Genomic DNA, 19373 nt, shown 5'->3' with positions numbered 1-19373 from the left:
ATGAGACAATGAACAACGCTTCTCAGTTCCCATTCTCTTTTAAACAATTCCAATTCCTTTTACGACATCGGCTTTATTGAGCAAACCTGTACACAACCACACATACGTGGGTTCAGCTACGGATCCCTGGATTCAAGCTGCTTGCACGACCCTCCGTGTTTCCTGTCTGGAGATTTGCTTTGTCCTTGGACTTCCTTGTTGTATTGCCTATTGTACTGTTTGAATCCCCTCCTGCCTGTGATCGTGTCTGTACGCGGTGGGGTGGAGGTACTGTAGCAGCAGAACGCAGCGCAGTATTGGCATCTCATCTTCTGTCCGGCAGGATGCGTGAGAGAGGCTGGGGAGGGCTGCAGTAACCATGGCGATTTTTAATTCCACTGGGCAGATAGCCAGTCTGCCCCTAAATTACTCAAACTGGCATAACTACTGTACTTGAGCGAGTCGAACCCTGCCTGTGCGTTAACCCCTGATCTGTCAAATTAAAGAAGCCCATTCATCTGGCTCAGACATATATTTAAATGAACACTGTACATCAGGACCAATGCTTTGGAAAGCCACCATAATACAGTAGTAGGCACTCTAGATTGCAATAATACAGTAATTTATTTTACAGTGCACAGTGCTGAAATGGGATTTAAGGATTTCTACTTGGGATTAAATCAGACTTTTTTAGATGAGATGTATGCTGTTACTCTATGCATTTGCTACTGTCTTGCTTACTTTGTTAATAGGTTCATTGGTCTTTCTTTAAAAAGTTCAGGGTTGCAGAGTTTAAGGTTGTAGAAAAATCCCATGCTGCAGACCACCGGAAAGAGGAACTGGTACTACAGCTTTATTTATAGCACTGCATAGTACGAAAATAACATGAATCAACAAAGAGCTGATGTTTTGAGATGGAGCAGAAATGTCACTTTAAGACCATGCTATTGATTATTGGACAGCCTCTATTATAAAACAGTTCAGTTTGCTCTGTCAATCAGGAGGCATTGCAGTCCAGGGATGTGCACAGTGCAGTGTACACAGTCTTGTGTGGAACCCTTATAAAAGTTTCCCATAGTAAAAGCATAGCAAAGTGTAATTAAGCACAGTGACAGCATGGTAAAGCATAGGCAAGCATGGTAAAAAAAAAAAAAAAAAGAAGCATCACAAACCATTGCAAACTATGATAAATAAGCTACATTGCATAACCATAGGAAAATTGTGAAATTACCATGCAAATTTACTGTGGTAATCTTTCTATAAAGGCTGTGCCATGGAATCTGCTTATTAACGAAATCCAATCCTTCTCAGCAGCAATGCCAGTTCCAGTGCAAACAACTCAGAACAAGCATACAATACAGGGCAGGTCTGTCTGCAGAGTGAGAGACTGAGAGAGGGCTGAAACTGCAAGGCAGCCCTGGAACAGCAGGTCTGTCTGCAGAGTGAGAGACAGACTGCATCCCTCTACTGAAACTCAACACATTCTGATGTGGGACACACTGCATCCCTCTACTGCAACTCAACACATTCTGATGTGGGACACACTGCATCCCTCTAATGAAACTCAACACATTCTGCTGTGGGACAGGCTGCATCCCTCTCATGAAACTCAACACATTCTGCTGTGGGACACGCTGCATCCTTCTAATGAAACTCAACACATTCTGCTGTGGAACAGGCCGCATCCTTCTAATGAAACTCAACACATTCTGCTGTGAAACAGGCTGCATCCCTCTCATGAAACTCTCAACACATTCTGCTGTGGGACAGGCTGCATCCCTCTAATGAAACTCGAAGCTTGGGGAGCAAGTGTGGTTTTTATAAAACCTAAGTAATTTTAAAATATTCTCTCAAAAGGAACAACTAAAGCTTTCAGGGCTTCCCTTTTGAGAAGCTCGCAGAGGAGAGGAGATTTGAATTTCCGTTTTTCACTTTTCACAGGTGTTTCCTGTAGAACCACTGTGAACCGAAATGTTGATTTTAATCTTTGACATCTTCTGTAGTAACTCTCTGCTTTTGTAGCATTGAAATATGTTTTTTTAATTATTCGTGTCCCTCCATTGATGCTGTCATTTTTTTAACCCATAACTTACTTAATACTGTTCCAGAAGCCAATTTCCAGGAGTTCAAATGAACAGATCCTCGCCCTAGTCGTTTTGCATTCAAATCTTAATGATCATCTATTCAGAGATTGGGGTAAAACGGACAACGAATGACCAGTTATTCTGCATTTCCAATGAAATGGATTATAATGTGGGCCACCACTGCGCTTGCTTTCCACTTTTAACCAGGAGATTTCCCCATTGAGACCGAGGCCTCATTTACAATAAAACAATAAAAGGACAACTGCGAAGTACAAACAACACAATAAAAACATGTGCGGTTCAAACTTCATCAGCAGCACACAGAGGTCAAAGATTTCTGAGATCAGAGATCAAGGAACAGAATAAATAAGACCGGTAGCTCTTTGTTAATGCGGACTGAAGGAGAAGCATTGGCAGGAGGTTCTGTGCAACTCCCAAATACGATCTTTAAAACCAGAGCAAGCAGTCGTACTTGTGCGTGAAGAGGAGGTGATTATCTGTTCAGGGATACCAAGATATTTAGTAAGCAAACAAACGGAGAGGAGAACATGTTCTACCTCAGTTCTGTATTTATTAATCTGCCCCAATACTAGTTGGTGGATTGTGTGCATTAAATAACTCCAGCTGTGGGCAAGTTATCCAGGTCTCTCACTGCAGTAAACTTCACTGGATTGTGTGCACTTCCTGTAGGCACCAGATTACACTGATGACGAATCCACAAAGAAGCAGTACAATGTAGAGTCCGGCTGCATTGAAACTACGTTGCTAGCAGTGCTCCCGTCAAGTAAGCAGTGCAGAATGCATTTAATAGGGTTCCAGTAATAACACAGCAAATGAATAACACGCTGAACAAAGGTTCATATGAGTTTAGCTTAAATGTTTAGCAAATGGCTTTAAACTTGACAGTGCTTACTGCACGCATACTGTATACTGCAGCCGTACTATTCACAAGATCCTCTCCACATTTACATCTGGAATCTTTGTCTCCAGGACTATTTGCAGAAGTGTGCTGCTTGCATTTTCTCCAGGGGCGAGGGTGTCTGTGCTCCTCACGATCAGGTTTACACTGTTGCCCCCAGCTACTGAACACAAGCAAATCGAATCCCTGGATTAATGCTTGCACAACGATCAGGGCGGATTGGTATTTCGCTGCAGGAAGTTAAACAGCATGTCTCTGCTTATTGGAATAGTCATTCTGGGGTGCAGGCAGGCCAGGCTGGCTCGTGCACAATGGGACTTTGTGTCTGCCTTTAATTCGTGGGTAGCTCTGGCACTGTGCTGTCTGTGTATCCGTATCCCCTGCTGGATGCCAGTGGGATTAACCTGTGATGATGATGGCTATTGGTACAGTACCAGAAGCTGCTACCGTACTGCAGCGTTTATTTTTAACTTGAAGTTTACCATACAACCGATTCTTCATGCATGTTGGCTCAGCGTTGTTCATTTTAAGAATAGCTGGGTATTTTCTAGTATTGCTCAATTCTGCATTTTTAGCAGTTAATAAAAACACTTGCTTGTCTTTTTTGTGATTCAGTTCTTTAACCTGTCACCACGGCTCTTCATACAGTTTAGTCCTGAATAGCACAGCCCTCTCATTCCACCGTACCTGTACGGAATCCACCTGCCAGGGACATTACACGGTTATCTTGCCGTTCCTCAGCTTTAATTAAAATGGGAACACATCCCCCTGTTACGGTGTGGGTAACGTGAGAGACACAGAGGGTTTGTATTTGAAACGCCACTCAGGCGTCCAGGTTTTATTAATTACAAGTATTGTAGACAGATGCAGTGGTTGGTGTCTGCCACTAGGGTACGGGCAAGAGTAGCCCTAGTGCGGGTGGCAATATATACAAGTGTACATGACTGCCAAAATGCAAATCAAAACATTGAACAAAAACAACTCGAAAATAAAAGGTGGCCAAGCTCAGGCCAAGCGCTACTCTCACTAAAAGGGAGGTCCCGCTTCAGAAACCTTCTCCCTGCATAAACTACATAAACTTTGCTAGGATTACTAATCCCCTAAAGTAATCCCTACCTATGCTCTTAAGGACCCCAGTTACACCTGCAGTGGTCCTTGGCTCACCCTGGTTCCATACTCAGACGTGAGAGTTCTCCTTCACCTCCAGGCTTGCAAAGCACAGACCAAACAAAAGAAGAACAAAGAAACTTGCTTTTCAGCCTCTTTTTAAAGGCAGATGACCAGGGTTAATCGATTGATTTGTTCAATTCACCCCTGACCACCTGCTGCACATTCATTTTAATTAGGCCAGCAGGGAGGTCTAACCTCCCAGCCCTGCCGTCCAATTAAACAAATGAAACACATTATCATTTACAAACGTTCCACATTTTTATCTTTAGAAAATCAAAACACATCCCGCCAAACCACGTTCATAATTAAACACAACTAGATTTTACAGGGGCAGACCTCACCCCTGCCACAGCTACAAACAAACAATTCATTACATACATTGTACTGTGTTTCAGTTGGGGTTTTTATTGTGTGCTGGTAAATGTATTCCTAAACATCACCTCAGTAAACCTGTTCTATATAATCGGTGTTACTGGAGGACTTGTAACACAATTCCTGGACATACTGCAAGCTTTAGCTCCTAAACCGTGAGTCACAGCGCTTCAGATGCGTTGCACCGATAAATAAACCCTAAACGACAGCCAATACAAACATCTCCAAATACAACATTGCCTGCCAACTTCTTTCCAAGGTTAGCACAGGCTGGGTTTTTTTTCTAGATCAGACAGCAAAACTAGAATGAAAACTATAATAACATTTATAAAATAGTATATATTTTTTTTTTATTAGAACACAGCTCCATGTTGACTGATTGTTCACGGTACAGTTTATAATTCCTGTAGAACACAACAGAGGAGCATACTGAATATTACTGTAGAAACAACACAATTAAAATACATCTAAAATAAAAAAAAAGGTAGAGGGTCTATGTGGCTTCAAAGTGTTACCGTACAGTGTGCTAGACACAGACCGGTTTTATTTGACCTAATCCACTACCTGACCACAAGAAAACCACCCAACTCATTAAAAACCTGTGGCTTTTTTTTTATATTGAAGGTGAAATAAAGAGGATGTTCAAAATGAAATCATTCTCTCACCTACAGTAAGTATAATTCATGTTATTTGGTTTCCAGCTCATATTGTTTTTGTTTTTCATTATGTCATTGAAACTTTTTTGCATCATCAGTGTGGGAGTAAAGGTGAGAGAGTGAGATTCATTAATTAGTCTCGCCTTCAGCACCTGTTTGAGCTTCTCTGTAATGAAAACAAACCCACATACTCAATAGGGGTGTAATGATACGAGACATGATGTGATATGCAGGTTACCATACGATATGTTTCACGGTACATGAGTACGTGAGGGTCCTGATTGGCTGCTTGCATGATGCATAATAAGATCAAATGGTCATTTAATGATGGGCCATTTCGTTAAAAGACAAACCTTTAATAAAACCTCCATACCAGTTATAAAACACACTTCTACTTCATTCAAGAACCATTGGGAGATCTACAGTGAGCTCTGCTGTGCTTTTGGTCTTGTATCACGATACGTACTTGTATTACGATGTGATACATCATGTAAAGAAAGGATCACGATTCATTGATATACAATGAATTGTTGAACCCCTAATACTCAATGCACCTTGTTGGCAGCAGCCGTTTCCTCGACTAGCCCATCACAACGCAATTGTCTAGCTGCGTATACCAAATTCATCACTGGTAATGATTATGCTAAAGATAAGTCCTTTCAAGTCTCCCACTGAAGATTGGCAAAGTGTATCTTTAATGGGTTACTTACTGTCAGCGAGAAACTCTATCCGTACTGGCTGTAAAGCATACAGAGTATTTGATGCGTCTCTCCACCCTTCCTGTTGTGTTGCTGTGCTAAAGATTTCAACGAGAACTAAAAGCAAACCGAGCAAATGTAATGGCAGTGGACCAGGATTATTCAGATGAAACATTTACATGTCTGTGAGTAGAGTCTACAGCTATTTTAGGTGTGAGAGAGCCTCAGCTGCTTCATTCTTAGTGCATAAACTGATGAAAAATGCAGCTGTGAGAAAGCCTTACTGTACTTTTCAGGGTGTCTAATGGAATGGGCTTTGGGGAGCTAGGCTCTAAGAGCTGTCTTCCGTCACTGTTTACAACAGGGCAAAAAAAGAGAACTGGTGTTTTCAATCTCTTAATAAGCACCCTCACTTGATTGAAGTCTTTCAACAGCAACAGCACTTCAGGGTTTGACTGCACCTTTGCCAGCCTGCTATTTCGTTCCAGGGACCTCTAGATGGCTCAGTCAATTGGTTTTGTGACAGCCTTTCACAGCCTGTTGATAACTCACATCAGTGGAGAGCTCAGTAAGAGAATATAGAGGCTGTTCTGTACTGCAGGCAGTTAGGAGAAATTGCTAAAAAGAAGCACACTGGGGGTTTCTGAAACCCTTGTGCGAAGGCAGATTGATTTGAGGTGGCTGAGGTTCTATAGAAGTACAGAGATAGAAATAAGACTCCTATTGCATAGCAGGTTCACCCATTCCGGGTTTTGATACGATCTTGAACAGCCCCACTGCGTAGGCACTGTAACAAGCTCAGGTGTATCTTATTAAACTCCTAGTAAAATTAGGAATGCATCAAACTGCTCTACAGTAGGAATCTTATTCCCATCCCTGAAGCAGCACTGGTCCTGGATCGTAGCATATGGATTGTTGTGGAGTGTCTTCTTGCCCAGCTTTGTAACCTGTGAAGAAATGTACCTTACCTTGACACTATTACCTCTGAAGCTCTGTTGTCATGGGAACCCTGCACGTGCTGGATTCGTTGTGTTCCATTTACCCTGGAGGATTGTGGATCTGTTGGTGGCTGGCCTGTTGGTTTGCAGTGTATTACCTTGTGTGACAAAACACTTATTTGGCCTGATTTGTGTAAAAGGTTGATTACTGTTTAGACTTTAGAACAATCTTGCACATTTTTAAATATGACTTTTGCTTTTATTTTCCATGTTACATTGATTATAATGGTTTGAGACGTATGGTTTGGCAGGAGAGTCTCCCCTTGTGTCCAGACAGCCCACAGCCAGCTTTGCCTCTGCAGCTGTACTGTAGATAACACAGCATTCATTTTGTAAGGGACCATATGGTCATGTTTTCTATGATGTTGTTATTTATTTTGCTACAATAGTAGCCTTGAAGCCACTTTCATTATGCAGTCTGCTGCCTGTGCTGGTGAGAGTGAAGAACACGCTGTTGGCTGTGTGCTGTATCTCATATAAAAGCCATTTTGTGATTTTCCTCATGGCTATGCTGTGCATTTACCTACTTTACTATGGTTTGCCATGTTTTTTAACATGCTTTACCATCCGGGCCGCCACCTCTGAGGTACACAAAACTGGGACCTCTGGACAGAAGAGGGTTGTTAAAAGTGTAAACTCTCTTTAGAAATCCTCTATTCATCCAATAGGAAACATTGATAATATTACTACAGTATAGTATTGACAACCAATTCACATTGCACGTCTGTTGCAGTAATATTGTATCTTGATGTATCTAACTTGTGCTCAGTTTATGGATTATGGATACCAGATTAATCCAGAGAAAGGGACAGGTGGCAAACCTATATACCATACAGGCACCTCACTGGGTGTTACAGGCCTTACCTATGCTTTACCATGCTGTCACTATCCTTTATCACTTTTTGCCATGCTTTTACTATGGTTAGCTTTTGTAAGTGGTATTTGAACTGTATGCTTTTTGAAATCCATTCACATTTAAATTCTTGACAGCCAAGGTTGTATTTTTTTTTTATTTATTTATTTATTTTTTTAAAATTTAGTCATTGCCAATTTTTTTACCCTGGTTTCCCTCCCCAATTTTGTATGCCCAATTATTATCTGTATCCTCGGCTCGCCGCTCACAACCCCCCCACCAACTCGGGGAACGGCGGCTGGAACACACGTCCTCCGAAACGTGCTCCTGCTAATCCGTCATTTTTCACACTGCAGATCCACAGCGAGGCCACCAGACCTATAGTCCCGGAGGACAACACAGATCTGGCGGCTCCACTGCAGAACCACAGGCGCCCTATCGGCCACAGGGGTCACTGATGCGCGGTGAACCGTGGATTCCCCTGCCGACCTAAGCCCTCCCTACCCGGGCGGCGTTCGGCCAATTGTGCGCCACCCCCTAGGAACCCCCAGTCACGGTCGGCTGTGCCATAGCCTGGATCTCCAGGCTATAGGGCGCATCCTGCACTCCACACGGAGCGCCTTTACTGGATGCGCCACTCGGGAGCCCCCAGGTTGTATTCTTTTAATTGAAGATTCATTATTCAAAAGGCAGGTGGACTTAAATAGTGTCAGCTTTAATAACACAATTTGCTTCTCTGATCTCAGGAGGCACACAAAGGCACTTTTACTCATGAAAGATTAAGCTGAATAACCGAGGGACGCACTTAAAACCAAATCCCTTCATGGAGTCGGTGCAAGCCATCCGTATTCATTATACTGCATCTGAAAAGACGGCACTATCGCATTAACGCAGTCAAAGACCAGAGAAGGAAGGCTTGGGGCTCTTTAGTGTTCTATTTTGTCAGGCAGGAGTTGAAACATGTTCTATGTTGTCATACAACTGTAGCAGTGCTGTACTGCATGCATTCATGCGCAGTGTGTGAAATATTCAAGACCCACTCGATAACAGCAAACCTGGAGAACTTTGCATTCAGGTACTGGCTGAGGCTTGAGACCTTTTAAAAGATGTTGTCTCCCGGAGCTGTGCAAGTCCTTTTAGCTTGGTTTTGAAGCCTCAGCTGTTTCAATTTGTAAGTTCGTCCTTTATTATACAGGCTCGAGGCAGCGATTTCATTATTATGCAGAAGCTGTGCAACTGCATGACAAGAACGGACCCTGGAGTATGAAATAAATACAGAGTCATTTATACTGAAGCCAAGCAATTTCTTTGTGTTGTGCAAACAGTGGTGTCCTTGTCTACATACCGCGGTGTGGTGTACAGTAAGGGCTTGGCAGTATACAGCTATGACCAAAGGTTTTGCATCTGTAGAATTAACTCATTTTACTTCATAAAGTTGAATGAAACCTGCTGAATAATGTTACCTTAACATATTGAATTACATACCGCTTAACATATACTTAACGAAAAACTGACGAAAATTGAAAAAGGTTACATTTTGAAATCTAACATTACTACTATTATGGTTCCTTTTAAGCAATATCATTTTGTAGTTTCTTTGATTACATGATGTTAAATAAAAGATCTAAATGATTTTCATAGACTTTTTTTTTTTTTTAAATTAGGTCTCAGTCCTAAAATTCTAGGTGATGCAGAACCTTTGGCCACAGCTGTAGAACATGGTTGGTTGTGGTCTGAGGGACAGATTTGTGGTCTCTGGTTCCCATGGTGATATTGTATTCCGGTCTGCTTCGGTTGCTGGTGCTGTATGTGTTCCTCTAATGGATATCATTGTTTGAGTTACATCAGAGAACCATCGAACCCTTTGTTGCTAATCATGACACTGCACAGTCTTCCAGCATATTCACATGCATGTAAAATTAAAGACGTTTGTCTGTTTTCAGCCCATGTTTGTGCAGTTTAGGAAACAGAGGATTTGGTCGCCATAATAAGATTGTTGGGTTATCGTAACCTGACAAAAAAGAATTAAAGAATTAACTCTGAGCAATACTTTAATATCAGCAGAAATCAGGACACCACTGGAAATTAAGTGGAAATATGCTTAGGGCAGAGGGTAGGAAACACTCCTTCAGACAGAGTGGTGAGGGCATGGAATGGGTTACCTAGTCATGTCATTGATGCTGAGTCCCTGGGATCCTTAAAGACCCAACTTGACGAAGTTTTGAGGTCAATCAGCTGTTAGGAGTCAGACGAGCTTACAGTAGATGGGTGGAATTGCCTTCTCGTTGGTAAATGTTGTTATTTCCTTATGTTCTTATGTTCTTATGTTGTTATGTTCTTCTGTTTGGGGTTTCATGTTTTGAAAAATGAATCTAAAGGATAAGAAAATGTCTGTTCAGATTGTTTGTATGAGACAATAAACATTGTACAGTATACACAATACTGTAGTCTCTCAACTCCTGCTAATACATTGTATGTGGGGACCCCCCCACCCCCCTCCGAAAGAAATGCGCACCCTGTTAGGAGTTTCCTGGGTGGAGCTCCAGTGCATTCTGTCAATCGCTTCACAAATGAATTGACTACATTGCTGCTAAGTAACGTTTTGAAGATGAGCTAGTAATGAATATGCATCAGTGCTGAGAGAATGCTTTTGTTCATCCCAACTACAGTGCTGTATTCTCACCTGCTTGCTAATTCCACCGCACAGGAGTCTGTTTCAGGAGCAGTGCCGATATAACACTCAGCCCTCCGTGCAGAGCAGGGTTCAGTAAACGGGCGGGGTTTGTTATGAACTCAACAGCAATCCTTCAGATTGAGACTCGACAGTACTGTAAAGTACCTGGGAGACTGCAAACTAATTAAAAGCATGCTGTCTGCAGGGATCTTCAGACCACATACAGTGAGCACTTACACAATCCGAATGAACGGCAGCATGCTGTCACAGTGATATTGTTATTAAATTAGGAATTATTTCATAGCCTATTAAAAAAACAGATTGATTGCCGTTTAGCATAAATCCACCTGGTACAGATTACACAGTCTTCTATTTAGAAACCTGTTTATAGATGGATATGCTGTAGATCACTGAGTCATTGGCCATGTTCTTGCTCTTGATTTGCATATTAAATCTGTTCTGATCGTGAAAGCGACTCCAATCTGTAGAGCTTGTGCACATTCTGCCCCACTGCGTTTTAAAGTCTCATTTTATTGATTATAATAGTTTGTGATAATTGATATGAAATCTTTTGTAGCTCTTGTGTTGTGTGCAGAGTTAATGAAATGTCCTTGTTCCCATTTAGCCTCAGCTATGCATGACAGCTATACAATGCAGTTCCTTTTTAAAATCAATTCCCAATTCCCTTTTAATCAATTCCAGGACATCATTGATCAAAATTGGAATTAGTAGTTTTTTCTTAAAATGAGCTTCTCACAGTGGCAACAGATTACTTAATTGAAGTCTGTGGCAGCGTGCCCCACCTGTGTGTATTTCATGTTTATCTGTTGTATGTAGTGTGTTATTGTTGGTGTATGTATAGGTGCACAGGATATAATGGGGCTATGTAGCACGAGATTGCACAATCACTCCACGTGCAGATTAAAGTGAGTATTCGCGTGGAAGCATGGGGAGCACAATTAGTTCAGATGTACCGAGATTCCAATTGAATGATTGATTAGCACTCGAGTCTCGGTACACCTGCATAAAGAGAGTCAGTTTCACTCACTCATTGTTGGGTATTGGAAATGGAATTGGAATTAACCTCTGCCCAGACCCTAAGTCCTATCCTCTAGAACTGATGAACACACGGCCCGGCTGCATTTTTATATTGCCGTGCATGGAGATCTGAAGGGAAAATGTTCCCTGCTTCACAGAATCCGTGCTTCCAGCCATCCGTCTGACTGGGAGAGATTAGAGACAGACGCTTCAGATCTGTACAGTGTGCTGAGCATGCTCGGAGCACAGGGGGAATCAGTTATCCAATAATAACCATGCTTTGTACTGCTGGGATTATGTAGATTAGAGAAGTGCTATTTGTTCTCTGTCTGTGTTGAACTGCACACTGCCTGTTTTCAATACTGTGGGTCAGTGCTAGCTTGATGTGGTACACAATTGGGCTCTGTGCTTTGATTTGCCCTGCCTGTGACCTTGTAGGAATATTTTCCTAAGCTTGTGAATTTACCGTAGCACATACCTTGCTTTACCGTACTCCTCTGTGCTTTGTTCTGTAGCATGCTTCCACTGTGCTTTATTTTTTACATTTACATCAGTAACTCTTCAGACCCTAGCCTTCTGTTTTCCCAAGTGTGTACTGTGAACACAACATTTGCTAGGAAATGCAATTCCCGATTCATTGATTATTGATTCTCCTGGTGCCCTCTTTGGCACCTCACTTCTTAATATATAATATTACCACTGTCATTTTTTATGGTTATATATATTATGCATGCATGATAGTTTCCAATGGTTTTGCCATGCTTTTTATATGCTTTACCACATGCCTCTGTGTTTTCAAACCTCACCTATGCGTTCCCATGCTTTCACTGTGCTTTATTACACTTTGCAGGGCTTTTGCTGTGCTAATCTTTTATAAGGATAGACACCGGGTGTGAGTTCTATATTGTAGTTCAATAAAGGTTGACTTGTTCAGTTCTCTTCTGTGTTTAAGCATCTGTTTGACTCTCACATACAGTACTGAAGGACTTTTCACTTTCTTTTTTTATAGCCACCAGTAGTAAGAGTCTTATGCAAGCCTCTCTGTATTTTTAACACAGATGTATTTTTGAATGTAAAATGGTTTTGCAGAGCAATGCTAAAAGCCAAGGTCCCAAGGAAATTAAAGAGCAGAATTCAACAGAATTAAAAAAAAAAACCCCTCTCACAATGGAAGCTCAGTTTACAGTGTACAGTAGCTGATTATAATCTTATTCCGGTAGTTTTGTGTGTTTCTGTGCAGCGGTCTGTACAGTATATGAAAAGCACTGTTGCTTGCAGGGTTCCCAGCGTACAGTATTTTAATCATGACTCTGCTGTGAATAGGATGCCAATGTGCGGTACTGTCAAGTAATGCTATACTGACCGCATCATCCATTTTACTCATCTACTGTATTGAAGAGCTTTCTGGGGAAAATAAACCGCTGCTCTCCTTCACAATTACAACCTCATAGACACAACACATTAATCAACACCATTATAACGCAGGGGGATTCAAGGGGGTTTTAATCGAATAGTTGAGACCAGACTAGTTACTGTATTACCATGCTATTGCATTACCACTCTATACACTTTGATTATCAGGTTGCTGCTACTGGCTTTCCAGTGTTCAGTAGTGTGAGAATCGACTGCTGCTTGAACTTTACAAAGGCATGTATTGTACAGACTAAATGCCCAAGGACAGAAAAAAAACAAGCCCTTTTGAGTTGGTAGGTTTTTTAGAACCACAAATGTATTCTCCACTCGATTTGATGTGTATATAAAAAAAAATATATATAAATACAGTCCTGTATTCTGTAGAGCGATGTATGCCTGTACTGTACTGTACTATAGCTAGGATATGCACAACCCAGAGTACCGGTAGAGCTAAGGTAAAGTAAAGTGTGAAGTCTAAACACTACAGGAGGTTCTGTAGCATTTTAGAGGTTGCCTTATACCAGCTACATTTTCCGAATATTTAATTTCTTAAATCCTGTTCTATTATCTGTGCTCCCTATCGTTCTCAATATTAGTAGACCCCAGTGTCTTATACTCCTTGTAACAACGGCTAGCGCCAAAACCCAGCACCAGAAGGCAGTGGCACTCTTTCTGTGAAATTATGTTAAATCATTAGAAGCAGGAAATAAGCCTCCTATTGCACAGCAGTTTCACCCATTCTAGGTTTTAACAAGAGCTTGATCAGCCACAGTGTACTGTATAGGTACAGTTACATGCTCAGGTGTGTCTTATTAAATTCCTAGTAAAACCGGGAATAAATCAAACTGCTGTGCAATGGGAGTCTCATTTCCATGCCTGAAACGGTTTCAAAAGAGCCTTACAAATTGTTCCTGCAGACATTCCTGGGGAAGACATCAGTCTTGTATATTTATGTATAAATTCCGTCTGGCTCGGTGATTATCTCTTCTGCGTGGGAAATCAATAAATCTGTCTGTCCAGCTATTTGTTTGCCTTGCTTGAACGATGGTTCATTTTAGCTGCTGAGAGTTTCGACCTGCCAGCTAGTAAATGAGTTTGAAAGCCCAGGGAACGCAGCGAGCAGCGTGTAACACAGACATGTCAATACCCGGCCGGAGGTGCACTGGCAGGTGAAACGTCTGAATCAATTTATATCCATCGCAATCCAGTGCTTGTGTTGCATCCATTCCCATAAATAACATTGCACAGCAAACTGCAGCTGTAAGAGGAGCCGTGTCGAATCTACCTGTATACTCGCTCGCGCACGCACGCACACGCACACACGCACACACACACACGCACACACACACACACACACACACACACACGCACGCACGCACGCACGCACACACACGCGCGTGCACACACTTTTCTCATTTAATCAAAGAGATAAAAGAAGACCATAAGCACAAGGGCTGCAGCTTTCTAAACCCTTTGGAAAGATCTTCTTTTTGAAGGCAGCAGTTACCTGGATATTAACATGCCTGTTGCTGTGTTTGATGAATGTACAGTACGCTCTCATTGCTCTGGATACCCTAGGAAGTCCTTGATTTATCTCACTTGGATGGATGTCCTGGTTAAGCACGTTTAATTAGTAATAATAATAATAATAATAATAATAATAATAATAATAATAATAATAATAATAAAGCAGAGCTATGGTACAGTATCTGTAGCCCCTGAACTAATGCACACTGCTTTTTAAGAACATGTCATGGCGCTCCGATAGGGGGATTACAGCGAAGCCTCTTTACACGCTCTCTCGGGAGAGTTCCAGAGCTCCAGTTATTACGGGCTTGTGTGTTTATTATAAAGTGGGATCAATGCAGAGCTTTTGGAAGTGCCAGGGTGAAATCCAGCATTTCTTGTTTAAACGTTTATTCAGCTGTTAAAGGATTGTATCTCCAGTGTAATTAGAAATGTGCACATGAAGTATGGATGTTTTTATACAGTAGTAGTTGTGTAAGGTTAATGGTATTATTCAGTGCAGTATTTATTCATAGGCTTTTCCATATACACATAAGGGTTGTACACATTAATATTGTAGTCATTTATTTTAAACTCTGTCGGAGTGCTGTTGGCTGTTAGTATTGGCTACCAGCATTCCAAACATGTGAAAGTTGAAACATGTTTAATCTTTAAGGTAAAACTTTCAGGAGAGTAAACGTAATGTAACAGCCCGACTGCACGCTGCACCCATGACACCCATGCTTCTTTTTATCTGGACAGAACTCAACTCGCTGCAGACGTGGAAGCTTTTTACACAGTGATTTTCTACTGTAGTTCTGGAAACTAACTAACTAACTTCTACGGAAAGAGAACAGACCAGTAAATATCGCAAGAACAATCTGCGCCTGGAGTTCATTTTCTACTGGGCCTGTACTGCACTTTCTATTAGTTGGCTATGGAACAGTAGGACACAACCAAAGGATTTACATAAACCACCTATTGTATTGTGTTTGTTACTTCTCTAAAATGCCCTAATGGAATTTCTGCATTTGAATAAGTCAGGTAACAAGTAGCAGAATAGTGTTATTATTACAGTAAGTGCCAGCTGCTATCCTGGCCTGCATCAGACATGCATGTAAAAGCAAGACCTCGTACCTTTTTAAAGATGTGCTAAAGCAAAACAAAAAAACTACAGGGCTTAGGGTTTCTGTTCCTGTTTAAACACTTTGGTATTTTTACCCCTGCTTGCTTTCTCACTTTGTGTATTGGCTTTTTGCTACAGTGCATGGTGCGTGACTAGCACAGACACTCTTTATTTAAAAGCCAATGTGTTTTGCAGCTCTGCATGCTTTTAGTCGCCTCTGATTACGAAGTAGAAATACTCGGGGGAGAGGGAGTTTGGAAATGAATGTCACGCAAGCACTGAAATATACTAATTGAAAACTGGAATTCAGAGCGGAGTGATAATGATTGGAAGGTCAGACAAGGCAGGGTTCCAGTTGCAGCAAGGGTAATAAAACTGAAGTGCAGCAGTCATGTTTAGTTTAATCCTGGTTGACTGACTCGGTTCTTTCAGTTTATATTGCTGTAGATGCTACAGTATCAGACCTTGTTGGCTCTCCAGTTTGTTTCAGCTGCCTCCTTCCTTAAAAGCCCTCTTGCAGCTCTGTCACTCTGCAAACTAAACAGACGTGCTGCTGCTGTAATTAGCCGGGGGGAGGAGGAGGGAGTCATGCGTTACACTTCGCTGTAGCTATAGGAAATGTTGTTTTTTTCACGCTAATAATATTTATAGCTTCTAGAAAGCTCAGTGTTGACTAATATTTAAAAAAAATATAATAATAATTTGAACATGCATAGAAATAAATAAATAAATACTCCTTTTCAAGGAGGAAACAGGTGCAGTTTGGCTTTTAAAGAGTGGATTTTCAATTTGGGAATCCTCTGGCATCAGTCCTCCAAACAGACACATTTCACATATTCTTTTACTCAAGTCAAAAACATCACAGAGCGCCCACATGTTCTCTTGTTATTCTTGTGCGTCACAAGGAAGTACTGGACATTTATTGCATTTGTCAGGAGAAATGAGCTCTCTCTCCCCCCTTCGTTATTCAAACACAAAAACAAACGGGAACACTGAGATTGTTCCGCAACGCCACGTCTTTGCTGTGGCATTCCCATAGTAGATCAACTTAATCACTTCCCGGACCGTCCCATAGCGGTGTAGGTTTAGCTTAATCCCGATCAAAGCCAGCCTCTATTCGAAGGTCTAGTTGTTATACTGCAAGGGTTTCTGAGGCTTAGAAGTGAGCTATTTTCTGACAGGGCTGATCAGCTGGAACGCGGAGCGACCCGTCCGCCTGTCTGATCTTTCCAGGAACACGTCCCAGTCACTGGCAGGCCAGTGTTTCTTCAGGTGTGATGCTGCACGGAAAACAACATTCTTTAGAAGTTGCAGTGCAGTAGTTACGAGCTAATAATAACCCAGCTTCATCTTTTGACTTTGTCTTATTTGTATCTTCATTATTCTATGTATTTTGTGACAGGAAATAAAAAAGGATGTCAAGAAAGAAAGCCAAGCGGAGAAGCAAGTGGAGAAGCCGGGGGCTGAGCTCTCCAATGGAAGCTCCTCTATGACGACCTACGCCAGCCTGCGGAAGCACAAGGAAGGTACAGCCACTTACTTTGCCTTCAGCCTGACTGTGGTGTTGTTTACAGCTCACAGCAGCAGCACAGCGTATTACTAGTGTGTACTAACAGTACCGCAGTTATTGCAGAGATTCTGTTTTGTGGAACGGAGATGTTGAATGCTCGTTCGTGGTTTCATTTCCTGCATGGTAGAAAATTTAGAAAGGAGCAAGTAGACCAACCCTCGGGGCTTCAGGGTATGAGGGAGCTGAACCTGCTTATCCTAGCAAGTAGAAGGCTTAGGGGAGACTTGAAATCCTAAAAGGGTTCAACAAAGTAAATCCCAGTCCCGGTTTCAATCTGAACACAGAGACCAGGACCAGAGGACACAAGATGAGTAGAGAGACAGGGTGAGGGCGCTAAGCGCTGAAGGGTTAAGCATTTAACCTCTAAATGAGTAAGATTCCTGTGCTATACAGCAGTAAACAGGCCAGAACAGCCTCCCAGCTGTGGGAGGGAAATGGTTAACTGCTGTACAGTAGCTGTACTAATCTGAGTGCGACAGGCTCCCACACTGCTGCAGCTCTAAGGACAGGCCTCTCATTAACAAGCATCCAGAACACACCTGGTGTCCTCACTTTGTGACCCTGTTCAAATGGCTCGTCATCCCCGGACACAAATACAGACCCTTCTGTAAAATCCCAACGACTGGTCTTAATATCAGATACTGGCTCCGTATCTGGCCTCATTCGCATGTCTTCCCTGATTTCTGTTCAGCGGAGTAATTAAGAACATCTCTTAAAAGCAATCAAAGCTTCTTTTAACTACAGGAGAAAGCACTTTGAGATTGCACTCTTGACAATAAGCTGCGCTGGTAAGCTGGTGACTTCACAAAGCCACTGGTTAATAGGACTGGCACCAGCGATCCCAGGAGTGGAATGGGACACAGTGCAGCCTGTTACTCTGGATTTGAATATGGGAGTCCTGGTGTTTACCTGCACATGTTTAAACCTCTCTGGGGGACGGACGCAACACTTTAGTGTTTTACTTATTTAGAACCTGTTAGCCGATTGTCATGAAACTTGCTCAGGACATTTTTTAGCACTAGTAGAGTTCTCAGAATCTGGAAATAAAAAGATATACCTTTCAGCGGCCTACCTTCCAAGGAATTGGGATTTTAATTGATATTTTAGAGACCTAATAATTGTTGTGATTGTTCAGCTGCTTTCGTTTGAAGCCATTTTCATTGACTAACAGCGACTTCCATTTAAGTAATTTGTTGCCACATTTTAACAGAATACTGCTGTATTGCAATTTTGATCAATGATGTGTTGGATTAAAAGGAAAATAGAATGAATGTGGGGTTTATTCCATCCCCTTGGAGCAGCTGCTTTCAACTCTGAGAAAGTAAACAAAAAGGAGAATGCAGTCCAGTACATGCACTAAGAATACAGTCCAGCACATGCACTAAGAATACAGTCCAGCGGGGCTCCCGAGTGGCGCATCCAGTAAAGGCGCTCCTCGCAGGATGTGCCCTATAGCCTGGAGATCGCTGGTTCGAATCCAGGCTATGTCACAGCTGACCGTGTCCGAGAGTTCCTAGGGGGCGGCGCACAATTGGCTGAGCGCTGCCCGGGTAGGGAGGGCTTAGGTCGGCAGGGGAATCCACGGCTCACCGCGCATCAGCGACCCCTGTGGCCGATAGGGCGCCTGTGGCTCTGCAGCGGAGCCGCCAGATCTGTGTTGTCCTCCGGCACTATAGGTCTGGTAGCATTGCTGTGGATCTGCAGTGCGAAAAATGACGGCTTGGAAGGAGCACGTTTCGGAGGACGCGTGTTTCAGCCTCCGTTTCCTGAGTCGGCGGGGGGGTTGCGAGCGGTGAGCCGGGGATACAGATAATAATTGGGCATGTTAAATTGGGATGAAAACCGGGGTAAAAAAAATAATTGGCGACGACTAAATTATTCAAAAAAAAAAAAAAAAAAAGAATACAGTCCAGCACATGCACTGTGAAGAATACAGTCCAGCACATGCACTGTGAAGAATACAGACCAGCACATGCACTGTGAAGAATACAGACCAGCACATGCACTGTGAAGAATACAGTCCAGCACATGCACTGTGAAGAATACAGTCCAGCACATGCACTGTGAAGAACACAGTCCAGCACATGCACTGTGAAGAACACTGTCCAGCACATGCACTGTGAAGGTAGAGTGATTCACGCTAGCTCGCACCACCACCACACTGCTTTCCTGCAGCTTTCACTCTGTCTTCATTGTACTTTTACGCTACTCTCCTCCCCACTCTAATGCTTTGTGGTCAAGGAAAGCAACTGCAGCAGCACAGAACCTTTATGACAGCAACCGTCAGCAACAGATACACGTCAACACAGATATACGT

General features: G+C 42.3%; 1 protein-coding gene across 7 annotated transcripts in view; it reads left to right on the top strand.

Annotated features, from left to right (window-relative positions):
* Positions 1 to 19373, top strand: part of LOC117406360 (SH3 domain-containing kinase-binding protein 1-like) — a 75031-nt gene that overhangs the window by 24858 nt on the left and 30800 nt on the right. For all 7 annotated transcript variants that reach the window (XM_059030738.1, XM_059030737.1, XM_059030736.1 and 4 more), the window contains exon 3: positions 16889 to 17012. In XM_059030738.1, coding sequence (XP_058886721.1) covers positions 16889 to 17012 — 124 coding nt within the window. The remainder of the gene's footprint in view (positions 1 to 16888; positions 17013 to 19373) is intronic.

This window comes from Acipenser ruthenus, chromosome 9 (assembly GCF_902713425.1).
Source record: "Acipenser ruthenus chromosome 9, fAciRut3.2 maternal haplotype, whole genome shotgun sequence".
Lineage (NCBI taxonomy): Eukaryota > Metazoa > Chordata > Actinopteri > Acipenseriformes > Acipenseridae > Acipenser > Acipenser ruthenus.
The sequence above is the reverse complement of the archived record's forward strand: the minus strand, read 5'-3'. Positions and strand labels throughout refer to the sequence as shown.